Genomic DNA, 21,285 nt, shown 5'->3' with positions numbered 1-21,285 from the left:
GTGATGGAGGCAGCAGTGGATCAACAGCTCCTGTGTGCTGTGATGTTAAAATCACCAATTTTCTCTATGGGGTTTGGTGTGGGAGAAAATATCCGATTAAATCAATTAAATTTGAATTTGATTGGAAACATAAATTATAATTAGTATAGGGTAAATGAATTCCTACTTTTACTTCACATGGATAATTAAAATTATTTTGTGTATAATTTAGTGACAGAGATGCTTTAAACTACAGCAAAAACAGCATTCAAGTGTAAGAAGGCAAGACTTCACCCCATTCACACAACCAGCCTCTGCCAGCCTCTGTTGGTCATATTGGCAAGTGCGGAAACACAAACAGACAGACAGACACACAGAGCCACTAAAAACAATACATCACTCCCACTCTGTGGGCTGAAGTAATAATATGAAGTAAAATGATTGAAGATAAACATCATTTACCTGATGATGCTGTTGCAGTGTCCGCACAGAGGTGTGCGGCTGCTGGCAGCGAATCTCTCTGCCCTCTGAGCCACGCCCCTCGCCACAGGAGGGAAGTTGGCAGGGCTGGGAGTGATGGGGGCGGGGTTAGGAGCGGGGTGCCCAGCGGGGGAGGGGTTGGGGATGTAAGCCGGTGGAGGGGGTGCGGCCTGGGGTAGTGGCGGCGGCACCTTCATGGTGGTGGTGGTGGTTTTACTGGGGTCGAATTTATCTGCAAAGTTTGTGTCGCTCACCCACGGCGGTCGGTTTCCAGAGGCGGAGTCAGTGACAGCAGAGGGAGGGGGCGGGGCTGGGGCAGAAACTGGTGGGCGGGGCTGAGGCACTGGACCTGGAGCCGGACCTGGAGCTGGAGGAGAGGGAAACTTTAAAGGGGTTCAGGTGCTTTCACCGACACAAAGCTCCAGTGTTCCACTTTCTGAAAGTAGATGTCACTACTGGACCCTTAAATCTAGATCTTTGTGTGTTTACCTTTTTTATCTTTACAGCTATTTTCTGACCAAAAAAACCCACTCACTCTCCCACACCAAACCCCATCAGTGATTTTAGCTTGCGAGGACACAGGAGCTGCTGGTCTACTGCTGCCTCATGTGGTCACTTTGTGTCACTGAGGTTAATCTGAAGGAACGATTTCAAATGCCGAATTTTACAAAATACCTTAGTGATGGAGGCAGCAGTGAAACAACAACTCCTGTGTGCTGTGATGTTAAAATCACTGATTTTCTCTCTGGGGTTTGGTGTGGGAGAGTGAGTGGTTTACAAATTTCAGTTTCCTGTTGGAAAAGTCCGTCTTACAGTGAGATAAAGACGTGAACACATTCTTAAGATATTGTAGACTATTAAGAGAATCATTTTGATACGCAGTAGCAACAGGGGGCGCTCTCAGTGCAGCGTCTTAACCTATTAAATCAGGAAGCAAAATGAATGCAAAAATATGTGTTTGATAAATCAGCTCGTGGGCGCTCTCACCAGGTTGGGTGGGGTAGATGCAGGCGGTGCTCACCACCTTCGAAGAGGCGGAGCCAATTGGGATCTGAATGGAACTCTGCTGAGTGGGCGGGGCATGTGGCTGATGGTACTGCTGTGGAGGAGGTTGATACTGTTGGGGGGGCAGCTGGTACTGTTGTGGGGGTGGCTGGTACTGATGTGGAGGTGGGGTCTGTTGTGGGTGTGGCTGGTACTGATGTGGAGGCGGGGCCTGTGGTGGCTGGTGCATGGCAGGAGTTTGAATGTGCTGACTGGAGAGGAAGGAAGAACAAAACTGACACATGACTGCAATAAAACCAACATCTAAGATCCGTCATATAATAAATGACTGTTGATGTTTCCTGTTGGGTAAAGAAAAACTATCAAACAGAGCCACGCCCTGGGCGGAGTCATGAATACTGTTGTAGTTGTTAGCAGGGAAGTCCATGTATGTGCTACTATGTGGCAAATACCACAAAATCCATCCATCCATCATCCATCCGTTCAAACTAGACTTGGATTTTTCACTCAAACACATTTTCAAATTAAAACGTTTTAATCTCATCATATTTCACGAAATAAAAATAATTTTAAAAAAATGGCCACCATCAGCACGATCAATGTGACTCTTAACAAACAAACAAACTCAGCAGACGCTGGATTTTCCCAGCAGCACACGAACACAACACAAAACACAGAGTCTGCACTCACTGCAACTCACCTCTCTGTCCAGTAGGCAGCGCTAATGTGCAACAACTTTTCTATTTGCCTTTTTAAATCACAACAAAGACACTAAAAAACACAAAGTCCTCCCCACGAGGGAGACAAAGACAAACAAACAAACAAACACCCAGGGAGAGAGACAGTCGTACACGTTATCTTCATCTTCAGAGTTTTCTAACCAAACAAGACGCCACCACCTGGACTATGGATTATGTTGCATCTGTAATCCATCCACACATTCATCCATCCACCCATCCAACCATTCATCCATCCACCCATCCAACCATCCATTCATCAACCATCCATCACCCAACCATTCATCACCCAACCATTCATCCAGAAAATCTCTTCTTTCTTCTTCTTTGGGACATTAACGACTTATCTGGTGTCAAAATTTTACACGAGTGAAAATGTATATATTCTATAAGTCGTACACAAGTGTGGCAGTGGGGTGTGGTTATTGTGGCGGCTGCTGGAGGAGAGGTAGGAATAGCTCAGCCGGTGATCAGACAGCTATATAAGTACACTTATAACCTGGTTCTGGTCTCTTGCAGTAGGCTGGGTCCAGAAAGAGGCAGCAGGAGCGAGAAAAAGAACTGCAGCGAGAAAGGGAGCGAGAGCGTCAAGCTGCTGCTGGAAGAGAGCGACAGTGGACTTTTTCTGTTCAGACATTAAAGGATTATTTTCCACCGCAAGCTGACTCTTCCTTCCTCTGAACAAGCAGTGATTGGTGAAGCTCACAACAACTTTTACTGAACCCAAGAACATCGGCCATTTTCTATTTAGCGCTAAAAGTGGCTGCAAAATACTAAATGAAGTAAATATAAATAATAAACCATAAATAAAAAAATAAGAAAATAAAAACAAAATGGAGGTAAAAATCCAACATTAAGTTGGACATTTTGTATAGTTTTGGTGTCTTTACTTACACACTTCCTTCCTCCGACATATTTTATACAGTTAACTCAGATTTGGAGAGAAAAACTCAATAGACCTCGATGACACTTCTTTATAAAGTTTGTAAGTTTTAATCAAACGTCATTACTGTGACAACGCAGCAAATCTCAATCCCCAAAATGTATCTAACTCAGCTGTACATGATCAAATCTTTACCAAACTTCACGTGATATTCACACATAATCACCTTCAATTTGGTTGTTTTATCAAATATTTGTTGATAAAAACCAACAATAACTAGGATTGCACGCATGATCACACCCTTGTTTCCCCCCCACACAAGCGTCCCCAACGCACGTCGGGGAGTGCAGCAGTTCCCTGACCTCACTTTTGAATCCACAAAACCTTTCAACAACTTTTCACCTTTGGTGTGTCTCGTGTTTTTTTTTTTATGTCCTACAACAAACGTGCTCGGATGATGTCGCTCATTTACGTAGGGTGCAAATCTCCCAAAATGTACGGCAAAATTCAAAATGGGAATCTTCCTGTAACTTCCTGACTTGGATAACATCTTACCACCAAGTTCCGGGAAATTATTAGTATTAAAATCACATCTGACTGGTTACCTGAGAGGGGCGGGGTCGGGCAAACAGGGGGCGAGTTCCGGAGGCTGCACATTAATGGGCGGTGCAGTGGAGGCGGAGCCAGTACATGTTGGAGCATGCTCAGTAGAGCTACAGCATGGGGTGCAATAGTAAAAAAGAAAGGGAGAGAGAGAGCAAATGTATACAGTATATACATTTATATACACACACGCACATGCAACTGATGACAGTATATAAATATATAACTGTATCATTAAACACAAACAAACGTCACAGACCTCACATATGTCACAGACATCACAAACATCACAGACCTCACATACGTCACAAACATCACAGACATCACAAACATCCGAGACATCACCAACGTCACTAACATCACAGATGTCACAGGCGCCACAGATAAACATCACAGACCTCACATATGTCACAAACATCACAGACGTCACAAACGTCACAAACATCACAGACCTCATATACGTCACAAACATCGCAGACACCACAAACGTCACAACATTACAGACATCACAGACACCACCAAAGTCACAGACATCACAGAGACACCAACGGCACAGACATCACAAACATCACAGACATCACAAACATCACAGATGTCACAGACTCCTCCCATAATTCTCACAAATATCACAGACGCCACAGACCTCACATACGCCACAAACATGACAGACGTCACAGACCTTGCATACGTCACAAACATCACAGGCGTCACAAACATCATGGACCACACATACGTCACAAACATCACAGACGTCACAAACGTAACAAACATCACAGACCTCATTTATGTCACAAACATCGCAGACACCACAAACATCACAACATTACAGACATCACAGACACCACCAACGTCACAACATTACAGACATCACAGACACTACCAACGGCACAGACATCACAAACATCACAGACATCACAAACATCACAGATGTCACAGACCTCCCATACCTCACAAATATCACAGACGTCGCAGACCTCACATACGTCACAAACACGACAGACGTCACAGACCTCGCATACGTCACAAACATCACAGACACCACAAACATCACAACCTTACGGACATCACAGACACCACCAACATCACAGACATCACAGACATCACAAACATCAAAGACATCACAGACCTCACAGACCTCACATAATGTCACAAATATCAGACCTCACATATGTCACAAACATCAAAGATATCACAGACCTCACATACGTCATAAACATCACAGACATCACAGACCTCACATACGTCACAAATATCAGACCTCACAGACCTCACAAACATCACAGATGTCACGGACCTCATATACGTCACAAGCATCACAGATATCACAGACCTTGCATACATCACAAATATCACAGATGTCACAGACGTCACAGACCTCACAGACCTCACAAACGTCACAAATATCACAAATATCACAGACGTCACAGACTTCACATACATCACAAATATCACAGATGTCACAGGCATCACAGACATCACAGACATCACAGACATCACATACATCACAAACATCACAGACGTCACAGACAACATGAGTTAAAAAAACAACATGCAAAAACCAAAATGCTCACATTTTCCCAGTTTGATGTGACATTATCAAATAAAGAAACCAAACAAACAAACAAATTATATATATTATATTTATAATTAATTATATTAATTGTTTATCATTAATATTGTCACCCCAGGTTTTTTCTTCAATGTAAACAGGAAGTGTCAAACCTTTTCGTAACCGTGGGTTACCCCCTTTGTTTATGTATACAAGCTGTTTTGGGTTTATTTGAATGTGAACACTGTTTTAAATGATATATACTCAGAAATATAATAATAATATCCTGAACAGGAAGCATTACTTACTAATTGACTAATAAAATATGACAAATATTCCATATTTATTAATCATTCATGTTCCTGTGTTTAATGTTATATGTTTTTGTTTGTGATTACATTTGATTCACTTCACTGTTGTTCACATTTACACTATCTTAATATTTTACATAATTTTTTTAATGTATTTCTGTCACTGATGAAGTGATTTTGTGTGAGTGTTTGTAGAATCTCAGAGAAGAAGAAAAGAAAAACACTCTCTCTTTATTGGCAGATAAAAAGTCGACCTCTGCTCGTTTATTGATTGACGTTGAGTCATGGAGCGAAGAATGAAGTCTGACGACGGAGCCACATTTGGCTTATGTCAGGTCGATCGATCGGGACTTAATGGAGGGATGATTAAATAAGAGAGAGAGAGAGAGTTCCATCCATCAGTGATGAGACAGGAGGGGAGGGGCAGAGGGAGGGGCAGGAGGTTAACAGACACACAGATCTCTACACTGCAAAAATGTCCAATAATCCTCATTTCTGGGACATTGTTCTTGGTTTTTTTTTATTCCTAAAAAGAAAAATAATCTTATTTTCACACAATATATCTCACTTTAAAACATCAAACATTAATCGGAACAGAGAGTTTTTATCTCTGTATTTTTAAACCATTAAAGGCACAAACACAGTGTCTGTTGCTGTTTGTGATTTTATTGTATTTTATTTTTAATTCTATTGATATTATTGTTATCTGTACCTTTTTCTTACATAGAATTTAATAATTTTTTTTTTTTAATTTTTACATTTTATTGAGTATGTTGCTTTTATTGGATTTTTATATGTATATATATATATATATATATGTATATATTCATATATAAAATGATTATTATTCTTCACTCATGTCTGTTTTTTTTGTTCAGATTTTTCTGTGCTGTGCTCAAACTACAACTCAGCCCTGCAGCTCCCTCTCTTGGAAGAACATGGTCATTACATAACATTGAGTTCCCTCAGAGTTTGATTGACTGATTGAACATTTTTATTTTCATTAAAAGCCTTTTTTTTTCTCACTTTCATCTAATTCTTGCTATTTTTGTTACGTCAATTATTAAAATAAAATTCTGATTAATATTTAAATGTTGATTATTAAAGAAAGATACAATACAAAAATATCAAATTTTACATTTTTGCTCACTTATTTCTTTATATTAAGTTCCTTAACATAAAGTCTGGCTAACGTTTTGCGTTGTTCACTCAGTACTGCCCCCTCCTGGAATCTGTGGATAATGTTGCTACAATGTTTTTTTTTAAAAACAAAAAAAACAAAATGATTTTTATTTTCATCAGTGAGCTTCATTAATGCTAAAGTCATTAATGTTGCTAACGTCACTCACGCCGCTAAAGTTGTTCAAGTCATTTTGGCCTGAAGGGGGCACTGTCTTATAGACGAGCTGTTGGGTTGAGTTGTGTTTCGGAGACGTGGAGGTGGGTGGGGCTGCACATGGTGGTGGTGGTGTCAGTGGGGGAGGGGCGAACAGTGAACAGGTGAGGTGAGAAGCCTGAAGGGGGGCGGAGTCAGTCTGCTGCCTACCTGCTGTTTATCAGCGCCTCCTTCTCCTCTGATGCTGCGAGAGAAACAGTAACAGGAGGTGACTTTATGTACTTTACGTACTACTATACTCTGTAAAGTAGTATATAAATACTACATTATACTACTATACGCTACAAAACATACATTTAAAAGAATGTGTGGATGACTATTTCATGTGTTTTACGTGTTTCATTTTAATTTTAGAAGAACAAATTACAAATATATTGACTTTTCACTCTCCCACACCAAATCCCATAGAGAAAATCAATGATTTTAACATCATACACACAAGAGTTGTTGATCCACTGCTGCCTCCATCACTAAGTTCAAATGTCTTATTTTGTCACACTTTAAAATCTTTTATTCAAATTTACCTCAGTGACAAAAAGTGACCACACGAGGCAGCAGAGGACCAGCAGCTGATTTTCTCTTTGGGGTTTGGTGTAGGAGAGTGAGTGGTTTACCAACTTGCCTCACTGTCATCTGTCAGTCCCAAAACAAATATCTGCACTATCCTTTTAAGGCAATCTAAAATAATCTGAATAAAGACAGCGACAGGTAAAGGCAACTTACCGGACTCGGTTCCAGTGATGTGAGCCAGGACCCGGAAGGACTTGGACTGCATGTTGATGCTGCGGCGTCCACTCTCGTCCAGATCCGGGTCCTTGTCTGCGCTGTGGACGGCCTGATAGACGAGGGAGGCGCTGTCTACAGGACGATCTTTAACTATGACACCGCTACAACCACGCCCACACACACACACACACACACAGGCCCCGCCCACCCCAACCAACACCACACAGAGTCAGAACAGGAGTGAATGAAAACTGCTGCACTGACATAAAATTGAGTTTTGCTGCATGAAGTGAAGATGTAAACATTTAGACAACAGTGGAAGAAGGAGAACAGGCCTCAGAACATTCAGGTTCTTTCATCAGTTTGACTGGACAGTTCAATGTACTGGGGTTTGGTGTGGGAGAGTGAGAGTTAAAATCAGTGAGATAAAGACGTGAACATGTGACGTTGACTTAAACTGTTGTAATTGTAGGTGGCGCTGTACCTCACACAACCTCACTTTAAAAGAAGAGGAGTAGTTCTTTTAGAATCGATGACCGTTTTTGTTCAGACTCACGTTTATTATTCGAGCTGCAAAAATAAAGACTGAGACGTTAAGTGTTAGTGAAAACTGAGCAGCAGCAGCTGAAGGAAAATAAACCACAGAGAAATGAACTGAAATGTTATCCTGAACGTACACGAGCGTTAACACTGAACAAACACACGGGTGGAACCCTGAACGCTCTGTGAACTCTGTGAACAATCACCATTATAGCTTCATCGTGTAGCTACAATGTTCACATTTGTAAAAGACAAATGTCCTTGTCCAAACATTGTTGGACAAGGACGGTGTAGGCAGTTGTTATCAAAGCTGGAATCACAACTTTTCCATTGAATGGACGTGTATGTGCAGGTAAAACAGCCAATAGGAGGCGGCGTAGAGGTCAAGGTCTCTCTCTGTGACTCGACAGATGCCACGATGAAAGGTTATTATGAAAATATGAACGGATATTTGGCATTTTATTCAGTTTTTGTGCTTTTTTGTGTATTTTACAACATTTCAGGGGCTGCAATGATGTGTATACAACACACACACACACACTCACACAGACTAAACAAAGTCTTATCACTAACCTCGACAATAACCACAATTCAAATGTAATCTATAACCGGTTCCTCAGAAACAACGTTCTGCCTCATCACTACATGAAGAATGAAACTCACAGATTTAAAAATGCTGCATTCAAAGACTGAGATCATCAACAACAACAACAACAACAACAACCACCATGATCACCAGCAGCAGGAGACAACGTTAAAAAGCTGGAACAACAACAGTGAACAGAAACATCACAACTGAAGACCAAAGGTCAACAAGGTCAGAACACAGACGGATGAAGGAGAGTTAAGAGGAGAGTTGAGTTTCATCACTGTGAGCTGCACTGGAGTCAACTCAGGGAAAGAGAAATGTATGATTTATCCAAAAAAACACAAATGAGAAGAAGAAGCAGAAGAGGAAAATCAAAAAACAGGTCAAATGATTGTGATGATGAACAATGATTCACGACGACCAAAACCCAAGAGCAGAAAATGCCACCAAAGACCTCTGTGTGTGTTGTGTCTCAAAACATTGGCAGGGGACAGCATTTGTATTGTTAAAACTAAAAAATTAATTGCACAGCAAATTATTGATATTTGTAAAGTATTCTTTGTTATCCAAATGTATTTATTGTTTAAAAAATTACGCTATTATAGTTATAATTGCACATTTCATATTTTTATTTGAAAATCGCTTTCTCACAAAGCAATGTTGAGGTTATTTGTATCGCTAAAGCAAAAATGTCGCTGAGCCCCCGGGAAATTTCTTCCTCCAAAGGGGGGCCCAACAGGAAAGGTTTGGGAACCACTGTCATATCTCGTCTTATCTCATCGTCCATATCTCATCATATCTCATTGTATCTCATTTTATCTCCTATCTCATCTTATCTTGTGATATCTCATCTCATCTCATCATATCTCATCTTATCTCACCTCATATCTCATCTTATGTCATCTTATCATCCATATGTCATCATATCTCATCTTTTCTCATATCTCATTGTATCTCATTTTATCTCATCTCATATCTCTTGATATCTCATCGTATCTTATCTCATCATATCTCATCTCATATCATCTAATTTCTCATCTTATCTCATCTTATCTCATTTTATTTGATCTTATCTCATCTCATAATATCTTATCTCATCTCATAATATCTCATCATATCTCATACCACATCGTCAAAATCTCATCTTATCTCATCGTATCTCGTCTCATATCTCAAACACATTCACTTTAAAGAAGAAGCAGCAATGCAAAGAAGAAGATGGTGAGAGGATTTCAGAGGACAGTGAGGGAAATAAAAAAAGGGATGAAGGTGAAGGAGGTGAAGGAGGTGAAGGAGGTGAAGGAGGTGAAGGAGGCAGTGGTGTTCTTACCCAGCCTCATGACTCTTGACCTGTGTCTGTCCAGCGATGGTGTCCATAATGGCGTCCTGTGAGTACATGCTGATGGGCGTGTTGTACTGGGCGTGGATGATGGTGGCTTTACCGCCCGGACCCTTCACCTCAATGGGCTTATGGGAGGAGAGGGCGGGGTCTTTCAGCACAGCGGGGTTGAAGCCGGCACTGTGAGTGGAGGGAGGTGACGTGGTGATGTGGAGAGGACAGGGAGACAGTGAGGGGAGGAGGAGGAGGAGAAGGGAGTGAGGTGTGTTAAAAAATGGAAGGTGATGATGAGGTTTGTGTTAGAAAGTAGAAACATTTAATACTTATCTTTAACACTTGTTTCCACACACACATAACATGCATTTGTTGACTTAAAGGGGATTTAAAGGGATACTTCAGGTTTTTTTTAAGTGTGATTGTATGGGGGAAAATTACTTTAGTCACTTAACAAAAGACAAACTCAATAAAATCTGCATCTTCAATGTTTTTTCTCTTTGTTTTTTAAATTTTTTGATACTTAAAAAAGAATGAATTACAATCATCACCTTAAGGACATAAAACGTACCCATTGAAACCCACTTTATACAGTTTTTCCTTCATTCAGATTTACCTCTGTGGCACGAAATGAGGCAGCAGTGGATCCACACCTCCTGTGTGCTGTGATGTTAAAATGACTGATTTCTGGACTTCAGTGTGGGAGAGTGAATTGTTTACAAACGTCAGTTTAAACGGCTAAAATGTGCGAAAAATGCTAAAAAAAAATCTATTTTATTTTTCTGCATTTGTGATGATACAACAGTGCTTAATGCTCTTAATATATCACAGCAGATGTAGATTTCATGAGTTAAATTGTATCATTATTGTATTAAGAGTCTTTTTTATGTGCTCAAAATCAGATGTCCCTGCTGGCAGCCATGTTTTCATTGAGAGTATGTTTCTCATGGGCAATGGACTGAATATTACATGAAAGTTTTCCTTTAATTACAGGTCAAAGTTTCCAAAGGAACAATAGGTCATAAATGAATCTGCCAGAGTTTCACTCTCTCAAACAAGATCCAAAAACAAAAAGAGATCAAAATATTAATAATAATTAAATGTTATTGTCTGTTCAGCACATTTTCAGACTGAATTATTTCATTTACTTAGTTATATTTAGTCTTTTCACCACTGTCTGCCTCCTTTAAAAGAGCAAACACTCTTTGACTGTTTCATGTTCATGTCACAACGAGCAGGAAGACACATCAAACAAAACAAACGGGCGAGTGAGTGTTCAGCTGCTTCATGGCTTCATCTTATCTCTGATGTTTTACTAAAGCATCAACACACACACACACACACACACACATAAAACTATGACCTTTACTGTCACCAGACAAAATGTCATCTTAGACGATGTGTCAGATTCAATCTGTTGCATTTCACACTTTGTTGTTTTCATTATAAATTCATATACATGAGGATTTATTCATTCATTCGCTGCTGCTTCATGAGCTCATGAAGAATCATGCAACAATAGGGTCATTTAAAGGTGCAGTATGTTGTTGAACATACAGTATGTAGCATCAAAACCGTTTAGTTTGTTGTTAATGAAAAACAAAAATTCAAATACAATCAGGTGGTTATATTTACATATTGCACCTTTAATGTTTTCTTTCTGTTTTTAAAGGTTTGGGTTTTCTTTGTGATATTTTAAAATGTTGACTTTGACATGGGTTCACACAGTGGTGTAGTGGTTAGCACTCTCGCCTTGCAGCGAGAAGACCCGGGTTCGAGCCCCGGTTGGAACAAGGGCCTTTCTGCATGGAGTTTGCATGTTCTCCCCGTGTGTGCGTGGGTTCTCTCCGTGTTCCCCGGCTTCCTCCCACAGTCCAAAAACATGCAATGTGGGGATTAGGTGAATTGGACACTCTAAATTGACCATAGGAGTGAGTGTGAGAGTGAATGGTTGTTTGTCTCTATCTGTGTGTGTGTGGCCCTGTGATGGACTGGCGAACTGTCCAGGGTGTAACCCGCCTATTGCCCCATGTAGCTGAGATTAGCACAGCACCCCCCGCGACCCTCTGGTGGAGGATAAAGCGGTTAGATGATGACTGACTTTAACATGTTTATGACATGTTTACAATAGACTCTGTAAAACAAATATTTGAAACCAACATGATTTGAATCCATTTTTCTGTTGGTACAGCTGTAAATGTTCTGGTAATCCACGAGAGGGCAGTGTTACGTGAACTCGGACATAATGTAACCTGACCTACATTTATTTCTGACACACACAGTCAGTTGCCCTTGGTGAGTGAAGAGACAGACTGAAGATCAGACCTGTCCTCTGACTGAGTCCAGCTGCAGAAGACAAGACACTGCTTTGTCCATGTGTCCACACACTGAAGGTGAGTTTGAAAAGATTTTCACTCAAAGTGAACTTCAGTGAAGTCAGTAGAGGAGGAGGAGTCCTGACTGACCATGTGACTGACCACTTTGTGTCTGCTCTGTTTTCAGCTTCTCTCACAGACAAAATGGCCTCCAGATTAGAGGAGGATCTCTGCTGTCCGGTCTGTCATGAGGTCTTCAGAGATCCTGTCCTTCTGTCCTGTAGCCACAGCTTCTGCAAAGACTGCGTGAAGACATGGTGGAGAGACAGAACAACACCAGACTGTCCTGTTTGTAAGAGAAGGTCTTCAAGGAAAGAACCACATGTGTGAGACCTTCTTACAGGAGAGAGGTCAGAGGTGTTCAGAGGTTCTCTGCAGTCAGCACTCTGAGAAACTCAGACACTTCTGTCTAGACCATCAGCAGCCAGTGTGAGTCGAGAGTCTGGAAGAAGTTCAGGTGAAGTTTGATCAAACAGCAGAACACATGTCAAGTCCAGGCCCGACGCGCAGAGACACGGATGAAGGAGCAGTTTAAGAAGCTTCATCAGTTTCTAGAAGAGGAAGAGGAGACCAAGATGGCTGCACTGAGAGAGGAAGAGCAGCAGAAGCGTCACATGATGAAGGTGAAGATACAGGCTCTGAGCAGAGAGATAGAAGCTCTATCAGATACAGTCAGAGCTACAGAGGACTAGCTGAGAGCTGAAGACGTCTCCTTCCTGCTCAACTACAGATTGCAGCAGTGCCCCCTGCTGGAGCCTCCACAGCTGCACTCAGGAGCTATGATAGACGAGGTCCAACACCTGGGCGACCTGGCCTTCAACAACTGCAACAAGATGAAGGATGTGGTCTCCTACAGTCCTGTGGTTCTGGACTCAAACACTGCTCATCCAAGCCTCATACTGTCTGAAGATGTGACCAGTGTGAGACAAGGAGCCAGACAGAAGGTTCCTGATAATCCAGAGAGGTTTGATTATGCCTGCAGTGTCCTGAGCTCTGAGAGTTTGAACTCAGGAACTCACAGCTGGGACATCCAGGTTGGAGACAATAAACGGTGGATGGTGGGAGTTTTAGAGTCTGTCCAGAGGAAAGGAGAAGACATACTGTCTGGATTATGGGGGATAAGGTTTTCTATAGATACATACTACGAACTGTCACCAGATAAACACTCTGTTCTCCAGCTGAAGAAGAAGATCCAGAAGATCAGAATGACTTGCTGTTAAACTTCACCTCTTCATTCTAAAAAATGATTTTACTGACATATTTCTTCAGTTTGATTTTCACTGACACTGTTTAATTTTAACCTTTATCAGAGAAGAAAAATCACATTTATCAACAATAAGCGTGCGTTTGGTCAGATAATAAGTGGTTTTGATCAGATATTAAGTGGTTTTGATCAGATAATAAGTGGTTTTGATCAGACAACAAGTGGTTTTGATCAGATAATAATTGGTTTAAGTCAGACAATAAGTGGTTTTGATCAGACAATAAGTGGTTTTGATCAGGTAATAAGTGGTTTTGATCAGATAATAAGTAGCTTTGCTCACATAATATGTGGTTTTGATTGATAATAAGTGGTTTTGATAAAATAAAAAGCCTAAATGAAAAAAGTGATCACAATTATTCACCAAACCCCATAGAGAAAATCAGTGATTTTAGCTCACAGGGACACAGGAGCTGCTGGTCTACTGCTGCCTCGTGTGGTCACTCTGTGTCTCTGAGGTCAATCCGAACAAAGTTTTTCAAAAGCAGAAATCACAAAAATAGGACATTTGAACGTAGTGATGGAAGCAGCAGTGGATCAACAACTCCTGTGTGTGTGATGTTAAAATCACTGATTTTCTCTATGGGGTTTGGTGTGGGAGAGTGAGTGTTTTACAAACCTAAGTGTCCTGTTTGAAAAGTCTGTCTAACAGTGAGATAGAGATGTGATCATGTGACGTAGATATTGTAAACTTAAGCTGACGCAGATTTTATTAAGTGAATGTTATATTAGGTGTTGTATTAACACTCTTGCCTTGGCAGCAAGAAGATCAGGGTTTGAGCCCTGATTGGAACAAGGGCCTTTCACAGGCCTTTGCACAGCAACCCTCCAGTAGAGGATAAAGTGGTACATAATGGATGTGGAGTGTTATATTAGGGGAATAACTTGAACTTACCCTTTAAAGTGATAATGTGTGCAGCTTATGGAACACAAAAGATCAACAACCATCAATTCCCTTCATGAAACAAAAGACTGCCAAACCACTTTGACCCACCAGGGAGCGCTACGACACACAGTGCATCTAATAATCAACCACAGAACAAATCCATGCCTGGAAAAAACAACTAAGAAACACAGACAAGCAGAACAAACACACGAAGAAGAGGAGGAGGGATACTAACGGAGGAGGAGGAGGAGGAGCAACAGCAGCAGGAGAGAAACCCTGTTTTTACCCAACAGACAGAAAGAAAGAAAAAGAAAGAAAGAAAGAAAGAAAGCATAAAAGTCATTAGAAATCATATTTATGTTGTTTTTTTCAGCGAGGTCCTTCAGCTGGTGCATGATGGGAAGAAGAAGAATTTAAACAAGAAGAGGAAGGAAATAAAGGTCAGATTTTTACGTGGCTGCGGATTCTCGTCTTTTTGTGTGATGTCACAGATCTGCTCTGATTGGTCAGAGGACACGATATCAGGAGACACGAGGACGAGTAAAGTCCCGGTAACTTTGTCTCTTCACAGAAAGAAACATCAACAGCACATTTAAATGATTTAAAACAGTGAACTCAATATAAGTTTTAAACAAGTTTTTATTTATATAAAGTGTGTGAGTGAGTGTCCAGAAGCTTCCCTGACCTTTAAAAGCAGCTAGAGGAAGCAACAGGTGTTTGGCGTCTTCAGTGACAGAGTAACCGAGTCGCACTGAGGAAACACCACAGGCATGCTGGGTAACTCCATGTGTGTGTGTGTGTGTGTGTGTGATGAGTAAATGATGATGACGCGGTGATTATGAACAGTCATGGTTTTACAGTCAACCACTCAGCTCTGGTCAGCTCGTGTTTTTATGATCTGTTACAGGAGTTATTAATACATCTTTGTGAGGACCAAAAAGCTGACAAACCACTAATGAAGTGAGGACATTTTGTGAAAGTGAGGACATTTTGTCTGAACCTTCATGTGTGGTTTATAAGACTTGGTTTTAGGGTTCGGTTTAGGTTAAGGTGTTCGAGAAGGTCCTGTATAAGATAAGATAAAATATATAATATATACGTATATGTATATGAAAAAGATATAGTGATCCCCTGCTGGACAACGCAGGAACTGCGTCAGAAAGTGTGACGGGCTTCTATGTAGATATATAAAACTCAAACGTTTTTTACAAGTTACTCATTTGAACTGTAAACCCAGTTTTTAAACAAACATCTGAATTTCAGTGAAAAGAAAGTTTCTATGACCTCACGTTTAAAGAGTTTAACCCAGCTTTACCCGCAAAAACCTTTTTTACACATGATACAAGGAGCCACATTGCAGCGATGTTATTATTATTCTTTTATTTTATTTTTTAATTTTACAATTTTAGTTGTATGTTTTTAAGTTTTTACCTTGTTGTGTCATAAACTCTTTAAAGTTGATCAGTTGACTGTTCTTACACTGATTTACTTGTACTTATATTTATACTATATATTTATACTTATGACTATATTTAGCAAAGTGAGTCAAAATGTTTTGAAACTTTTTGATTGGAAACAACAGTAACATGAATATCCATTGCTGATATGGATATTGTCCAAATGCTTTTTTAATAATTTAAGTAATGGTTTTATGTAACACATTCATCACATTACCAGATCTTTCATTCACATGATCTGTTTTTTTCTTAATTTCAAAATCAGTTTCTTTATTTTTTAAGATTTCAAAACTCTGAATGTTCTGATGAGCCCACTGTTCTCCTTCTGTTCAGGAAAATTCATCTTATATACATACTATTTACTCTGTACCGGCACCGGCAGACAGTCATGTGACAGGTTAATGCTTGGAGGTGGAGCCATTTATGCTTAATTACTACAGAAGCCTTGAGTGGCAAAATACAACCAAATAATGTAAATAACACTTAATGACAGGCTTTTGTCATGTTTTATCATGTAAAGGCTACGATATCTTAAGAACATGATCACGTCTTTATCTCACTGTTAGACAGACTTTTCCAACAGGAACTCTCCCACACCAAACTCCATAGAGAACATCAGTGATTTTAACATCACAGCACACAGGAGTTGTTGATCCACTGTTGCCTCCATCACTAAGTTCAAATGTCTTATTTTGTCAATTCATCATTTGAAAATCTTAATTTAGATTTAAATGACACAAAGTGACCACACGGGGCAGCAGTAGACAGCTCTTGTGTCCCCACAACCTAAAATCACTGATTTTCTCTATGGGGTTTGGTGTGGGAGAGTGAGTGCTGTACAAACTTCAGTTTCCTGTTGGAAAAGAGAGATATCAGTGAGATAAAGACGTCAACATGTTCTTAAGATATCATAACACGTAAACTGATGAAGATTTTATTTGCTGAGTCTTTTGTTCAGTGGCAGTTTTTTTATGTTTTCCATGGTTTCACAGCTGCCCAGTGCTCAGAACGCCGTCACCTCTGTGTAAAACACTGATTACAAAACTATCCCATTAAGTAGCTAACTAATCCTGACCAGCAGGGGGCAGACATTTTTTTTCCCTCTCTGTGTTTAAATTTTGGCTCCACCTCCGAGCTTCTGCCACATTTTCACGCAACTCCGCGGGCACCGTTGTCTCTACGTACCCGGCCGTCCGACCTTCCTGAACCGCTGCCATCTCCCTCAGAGTCTCCTCTGAGTACAGGCCAATGGGGGAGTTATACTGCTTCTTCTCTGCAGGGCTCATCGCCCCCGCTGCTGTTGCCTCTGCAGGCGCGGAGGAGGCACTGCAGGCCGACAGGCGGCCGTTGACCTGCAGTGACTCAGGCTTCAGGTGGAGAGGGAGGAGTCAGAGGGAGGAGCAAAAAACTCACCACCATCAGACTTTACTTTGGAATTATTCCTTCAAAATAACAAACCTTTCACAATAAAAAGCCTGATTAAAAGTAAACCTCTAAAATATTTTATTTTATTTATATGTTTATTTTAGAAATGATATTTTTAAACACAAAATTCAGTTCCTATTGAGTTCAATTTAACTTGTGCCACACAATAATAAAAAATAAAGTTAGATTTTAGGCGTTCATGTTATTATTCATGTTTACATGAATAATCATCACTAATATGTGCATATCTGTTGTTGTTTTTATATTATTACATTTGGAACAATATATAATTGAATATATAGTATTAGTTTCTAATGGATGTTTTGACGACATGCTTATGTTGTAAAACATTTGCTCCACAAAAAAATGAGAGTTAAAGTTAGGTTTTAAAGGATTATTGCAGCTTAATCACAATAATTCCATGAGTTTACATGAATCAGGGAAGCATTGATGTTTTTGTCCTTCTTCCTGTGGCCACCAGGAAGCAGCAGTGTGACATGTGTCAGACACCCTTTTGAGTTTGTCCAGAGAAAATAAAGAAGCTTGAATGCAGCAGATTCTATCTCATTATTTTATTTCATATTTTATTTTTATTATTTTTGATTTGTTGGGTTTTGTTTGTGATTTTACTTTTACTATTATTTTAAAGTTAATTTTGAGTCTGTGTAGTCCCCACAAACAACCGGTCCTCACAGAGACCTGGTCTCCAAACCATCACACCCTCAAAGGTCTTGCACCTTCAGTGACCTGTGTGTTTACAGTAAGTCACCGCTAGTGTGTGTTGCTGCAGCAGAAATGCATGATGGGTATGTTACCTGTGGGTGTCGGATGAGGGGAATGCCAATGTCCATTCTCGATGGTGGCATCATAATCGGACGCTTCGACCTGCGTAGAAGAGAAAAGTGGAATAAAACGGTTGAAGCTAAGTTCAAATGTCTTATTTTGTCACTTCTGCATTTGTAATCCCTTGTTCAGATTAACCTCAGTAACTCAAAGTGACCACACGAGGCAGCAGTAGACCAGCAGCTCCTGTGTCCCCCGAGCTGAAATCATTGATTTTCTCTATAAGTTTTGGTGTGGGAGAGTGAGTGGTTTACGAACTTCAGTTTCCTGTTGGAAAAGTCTGTCTAACAGTGAGATAAATACGTGAACATGTTCTTAAAACATCGTACACTTAAATTTGCGTAAGACTTTACAAGGTGAGTCCTTATTATGTGTATTTTTGTAGGTTTTTCATGGACAAAAACATGCTGTAAATAGATGTGTTTCTGACGCTCTGATCTGTGAGTTTATGAGTCAACGGTGCGGATACAACGTCTGCTTCTTCTTCTTTTTTCTAGTTATCTGTTCATTGTCAGCAGGATTGTTTGGCCTTGATGGAGGTGTGAGTGCTGCTCCACTTTATAGATTTGAACTCCCAACAGTCTGGACTGTATTCTCAGTCAAACAGCAGATACGTCATTCCTCCACATTACAACTACTTTACAGAGGACGAGAGACAATGATCAACATCACTTTTGTTCAGGAAAGAAAATGATGTGCTATTTTTTCTCAGCTTAATCCGCCTCCTTCTCCTTAAAATCCATATATTTATTGAGGACTTTGTTATGTAAACGTGAAAACCAGGGTGCATTAAAAGATCAGTTTTTGTTGTTTTTTTTATCCATGAAATCCATTCAGTATGTGGGTCACTGCGGTGGAAATACTCTGTTTACTAATCAACAGCAGGACAAACAGAGGAGAGAACAAACGCTGAATCTGTGTCAACACAACAAGCACCTATAGAGACGTCGAGAAGAAAAGAAAAGAAAAGAAAAACGAGACAGTCTCTAAAGAGCTTCAAGGTTGAGGAATAATAGAGTAAATGTGAATCACAACAAGCGCTGGCCTCGCATGAAACGCCAAGACAGGAAATGTCAATAAAAACCACAGTGAGTGGAAACAACGTTCACAAAGTCATTCAATAATAAAACTGTGAAAAAATAGTGTGTTTTTAAAGAACAGGAGGGAAACAAAGTTTGTGAATCAACAACAGACTTGTTGTCCAATATTCATCATAGGTGAACGTCGGAACTGGGAGTTGAACGCGTTCCACTTGAGTCGTAAAACATGTACTATATATATATATCATGGACTAGTTATAGTTAGCTATACCAGTTCATAAAAATGCTCATCATGTATTTTCCACACAGAAAATTAAAAAATAACGCAATGTGTGTACGATTAAAAAATAACGTAACGACATGTGTGAGATTAAAAAATAACGCAATTTGTGTACGATCCAAAAATAATGTTACGACATGTGTGAGATTAAAAAATAACGCAATTTGTGTACGATCCAAAAATAATGTTACGACATGTGTGCGATTAAAAAATAACGTAACATGTGTACGATTAAAAAATGCAGCTGTCTTGGAATCCTATGTCAGAGTTGAGTTGTTAATCAGACTTGGGTTTTTTCCGACGTCCAATTCATGGTCACACAAATGACCATGTTGAGATTTTCTGCCCCCTGCTGGCCAAAAATATCAAAAGCTACATTTTTAATCTTTGATGTTCTCACTAAATAACACAGTATTCTGACGATTCAAGTGCCAATAAAACAGTTTTCCTAAGGTTTTTAAAGCAATTGTACACTTAAAAAAACAGACAGATGATAGATTATTATTGAACATAATAAGTTACAGTGACACATGCAGGAGAATCCAGTGAAATGTTTGTCTAATGCTACGAAAACCTAATGTAGACACTTAAACAAACAGATTTATGTGCAATATCTGCTATTCAGTCATACATTGAAGTGATTATACATTTATATGCAGATATTTCTGTGCCAGAAGCGCCAATAAACCCCCAAAAAAGGTTTCACACTGGACCTTTAAAGGTCGAAAAACTCATAAATGTCACAGAGTGATCGACCTCTGACCCTCACAGATTTATTACTTGCTGTGAAGGTGGAAACAAACGTCTGACCCTGAAATGAAAACGGCACACTGCTTCTGTTATTGTGTGTGCGTGTATTGAAACGACGTCAGTGTGATGAAAAGTCACGTGACATTAGTGTCTTATCTTCATCATTTCCTCTCTGATTATTATCACCAAGCTTCAGTGACTGTGAACATCTGCAGTCGTCTTCTTCTTTTAATATTTACACACTTCCCTGAGGAAGGTAAGGTGGGAGTAGCTACTTTTTACTTACAGATGAACGAGTAGTTCATCTGCTCCAGCCGCTCTGCTGTCTGTCACCTTACAAAAATATGTTGATGCATGACATATGAACAGATACATTAGATAGAGCTTGATGGTTCAGGTATTGCCTGAGAAAAAAGGCTTTTACTAAATATTAATATTACTTAATATTAATTAATTATATTTTATACACATACATGAAAATAAGAATTAAAAATCATTTTTAAAAAGTGTATCTCTTTGACATTAAATATTCTCTTTTATTCTAAATCTGTATTGTAAGTAACTTACACTAAGAAGTCTCTTATATCCAGTTTTCTTTTCTTTGACATCCTTCAAATCCTATACATCACACGCACACAGACACAAACACAAATGTAAATGACACCACTGATATTTAAATCCTTCAGGAAGAACAAATGGCGAACATGTTGACGGTCCAACTAGCAGGTTACATGTAGCTTCTACAAGCAGAAGGAGTGACAGCGGGGACAGCCAATCATATGTAAGTTAGTGAGAAACCAGCAGCCAATCAGGGAGCGATATTTAGGTTAGAGGTGG

The 21,285-nt window shown here is 39.8% G+C and overlaps 1 protein-coding gene and 1 pseudogene across 3 annotated transcripts in view; one reads left to right on the top strand and one right to left on the bottom strand.

The window, feature by feature from the left end:
- LOC122781832 (LIM domain-binding protein 3-like) overlaps positions 1 to 21,285 on the bottom strand; it is a 37,556-nt gene that overhangs the window by 4,647 nt on the left and 11,624 nt on the right. The window contains exons 3-10 of one of the 3 annotated variants that reach the window (XM_044045890.1): positions 18,351 to 18,420; positions 14,889 to 14,929; positions 10,129 to 10,317; positions 7,667 to 7,830; positions 7,094 to 7,127; positions 3,690 to 3,797; positions 1,447 to 1,715; positions 442 to 826 (exon numbers count right to left, since the gene is read on the bottom strand). In XM_044045890.1, the coding sequence (XP_043901825.1) occupies positions 442 to 826; positions 1,447 to 1,715; positions 3,690 to 3,797; positions 7,094 to 7,127; positions 7,667 to 7,830; positions 10,129 to 10,317; positions 14,889 to 14,929; positions 18,351 to 18,420 (1,260 nt within the window). Of the gene's footprint in view, positions 1 to 441; positions 827 to 1,446; positions 1,716 to 3,689; positions 3,798 to 7,093; positions 7,128 to 7,666; positions 7,831 to 10,128; positions 10,318 to 14,888; positions 14,930 to 17,295; positions 17,478 to 18,350; positions 18,421 to 21,285 lie in introns of all 3 variants that reach the window. The other 2 variants (XM_044045891.1, XM_044045892.1) reach the window with 2 other exon arrangements.
- LOC122781838 lies at positions 12,440 to 14,075 on the top strand (annotated as a pseudogene).

This window comes from Solea senegalensis, linkage group LG15 (assembly GCF_019176455.1).
Source record: "Solea senegalensis isolate Sse05_10M linkage group LG15, IFAPA_SoseM_1, whole genome shotgun sequence".
Taxonomy (NCBI): Eukaryota; Metazoa; Chordata; class Actinopteri; order Pleuronectiformes; family Soleidae; genus Solea; species Solea senegalensis.
Note: the sequence above shows the minus strand (reverse complement) of the source record. Positions and strands in the feature narration are given on the sequence as shown.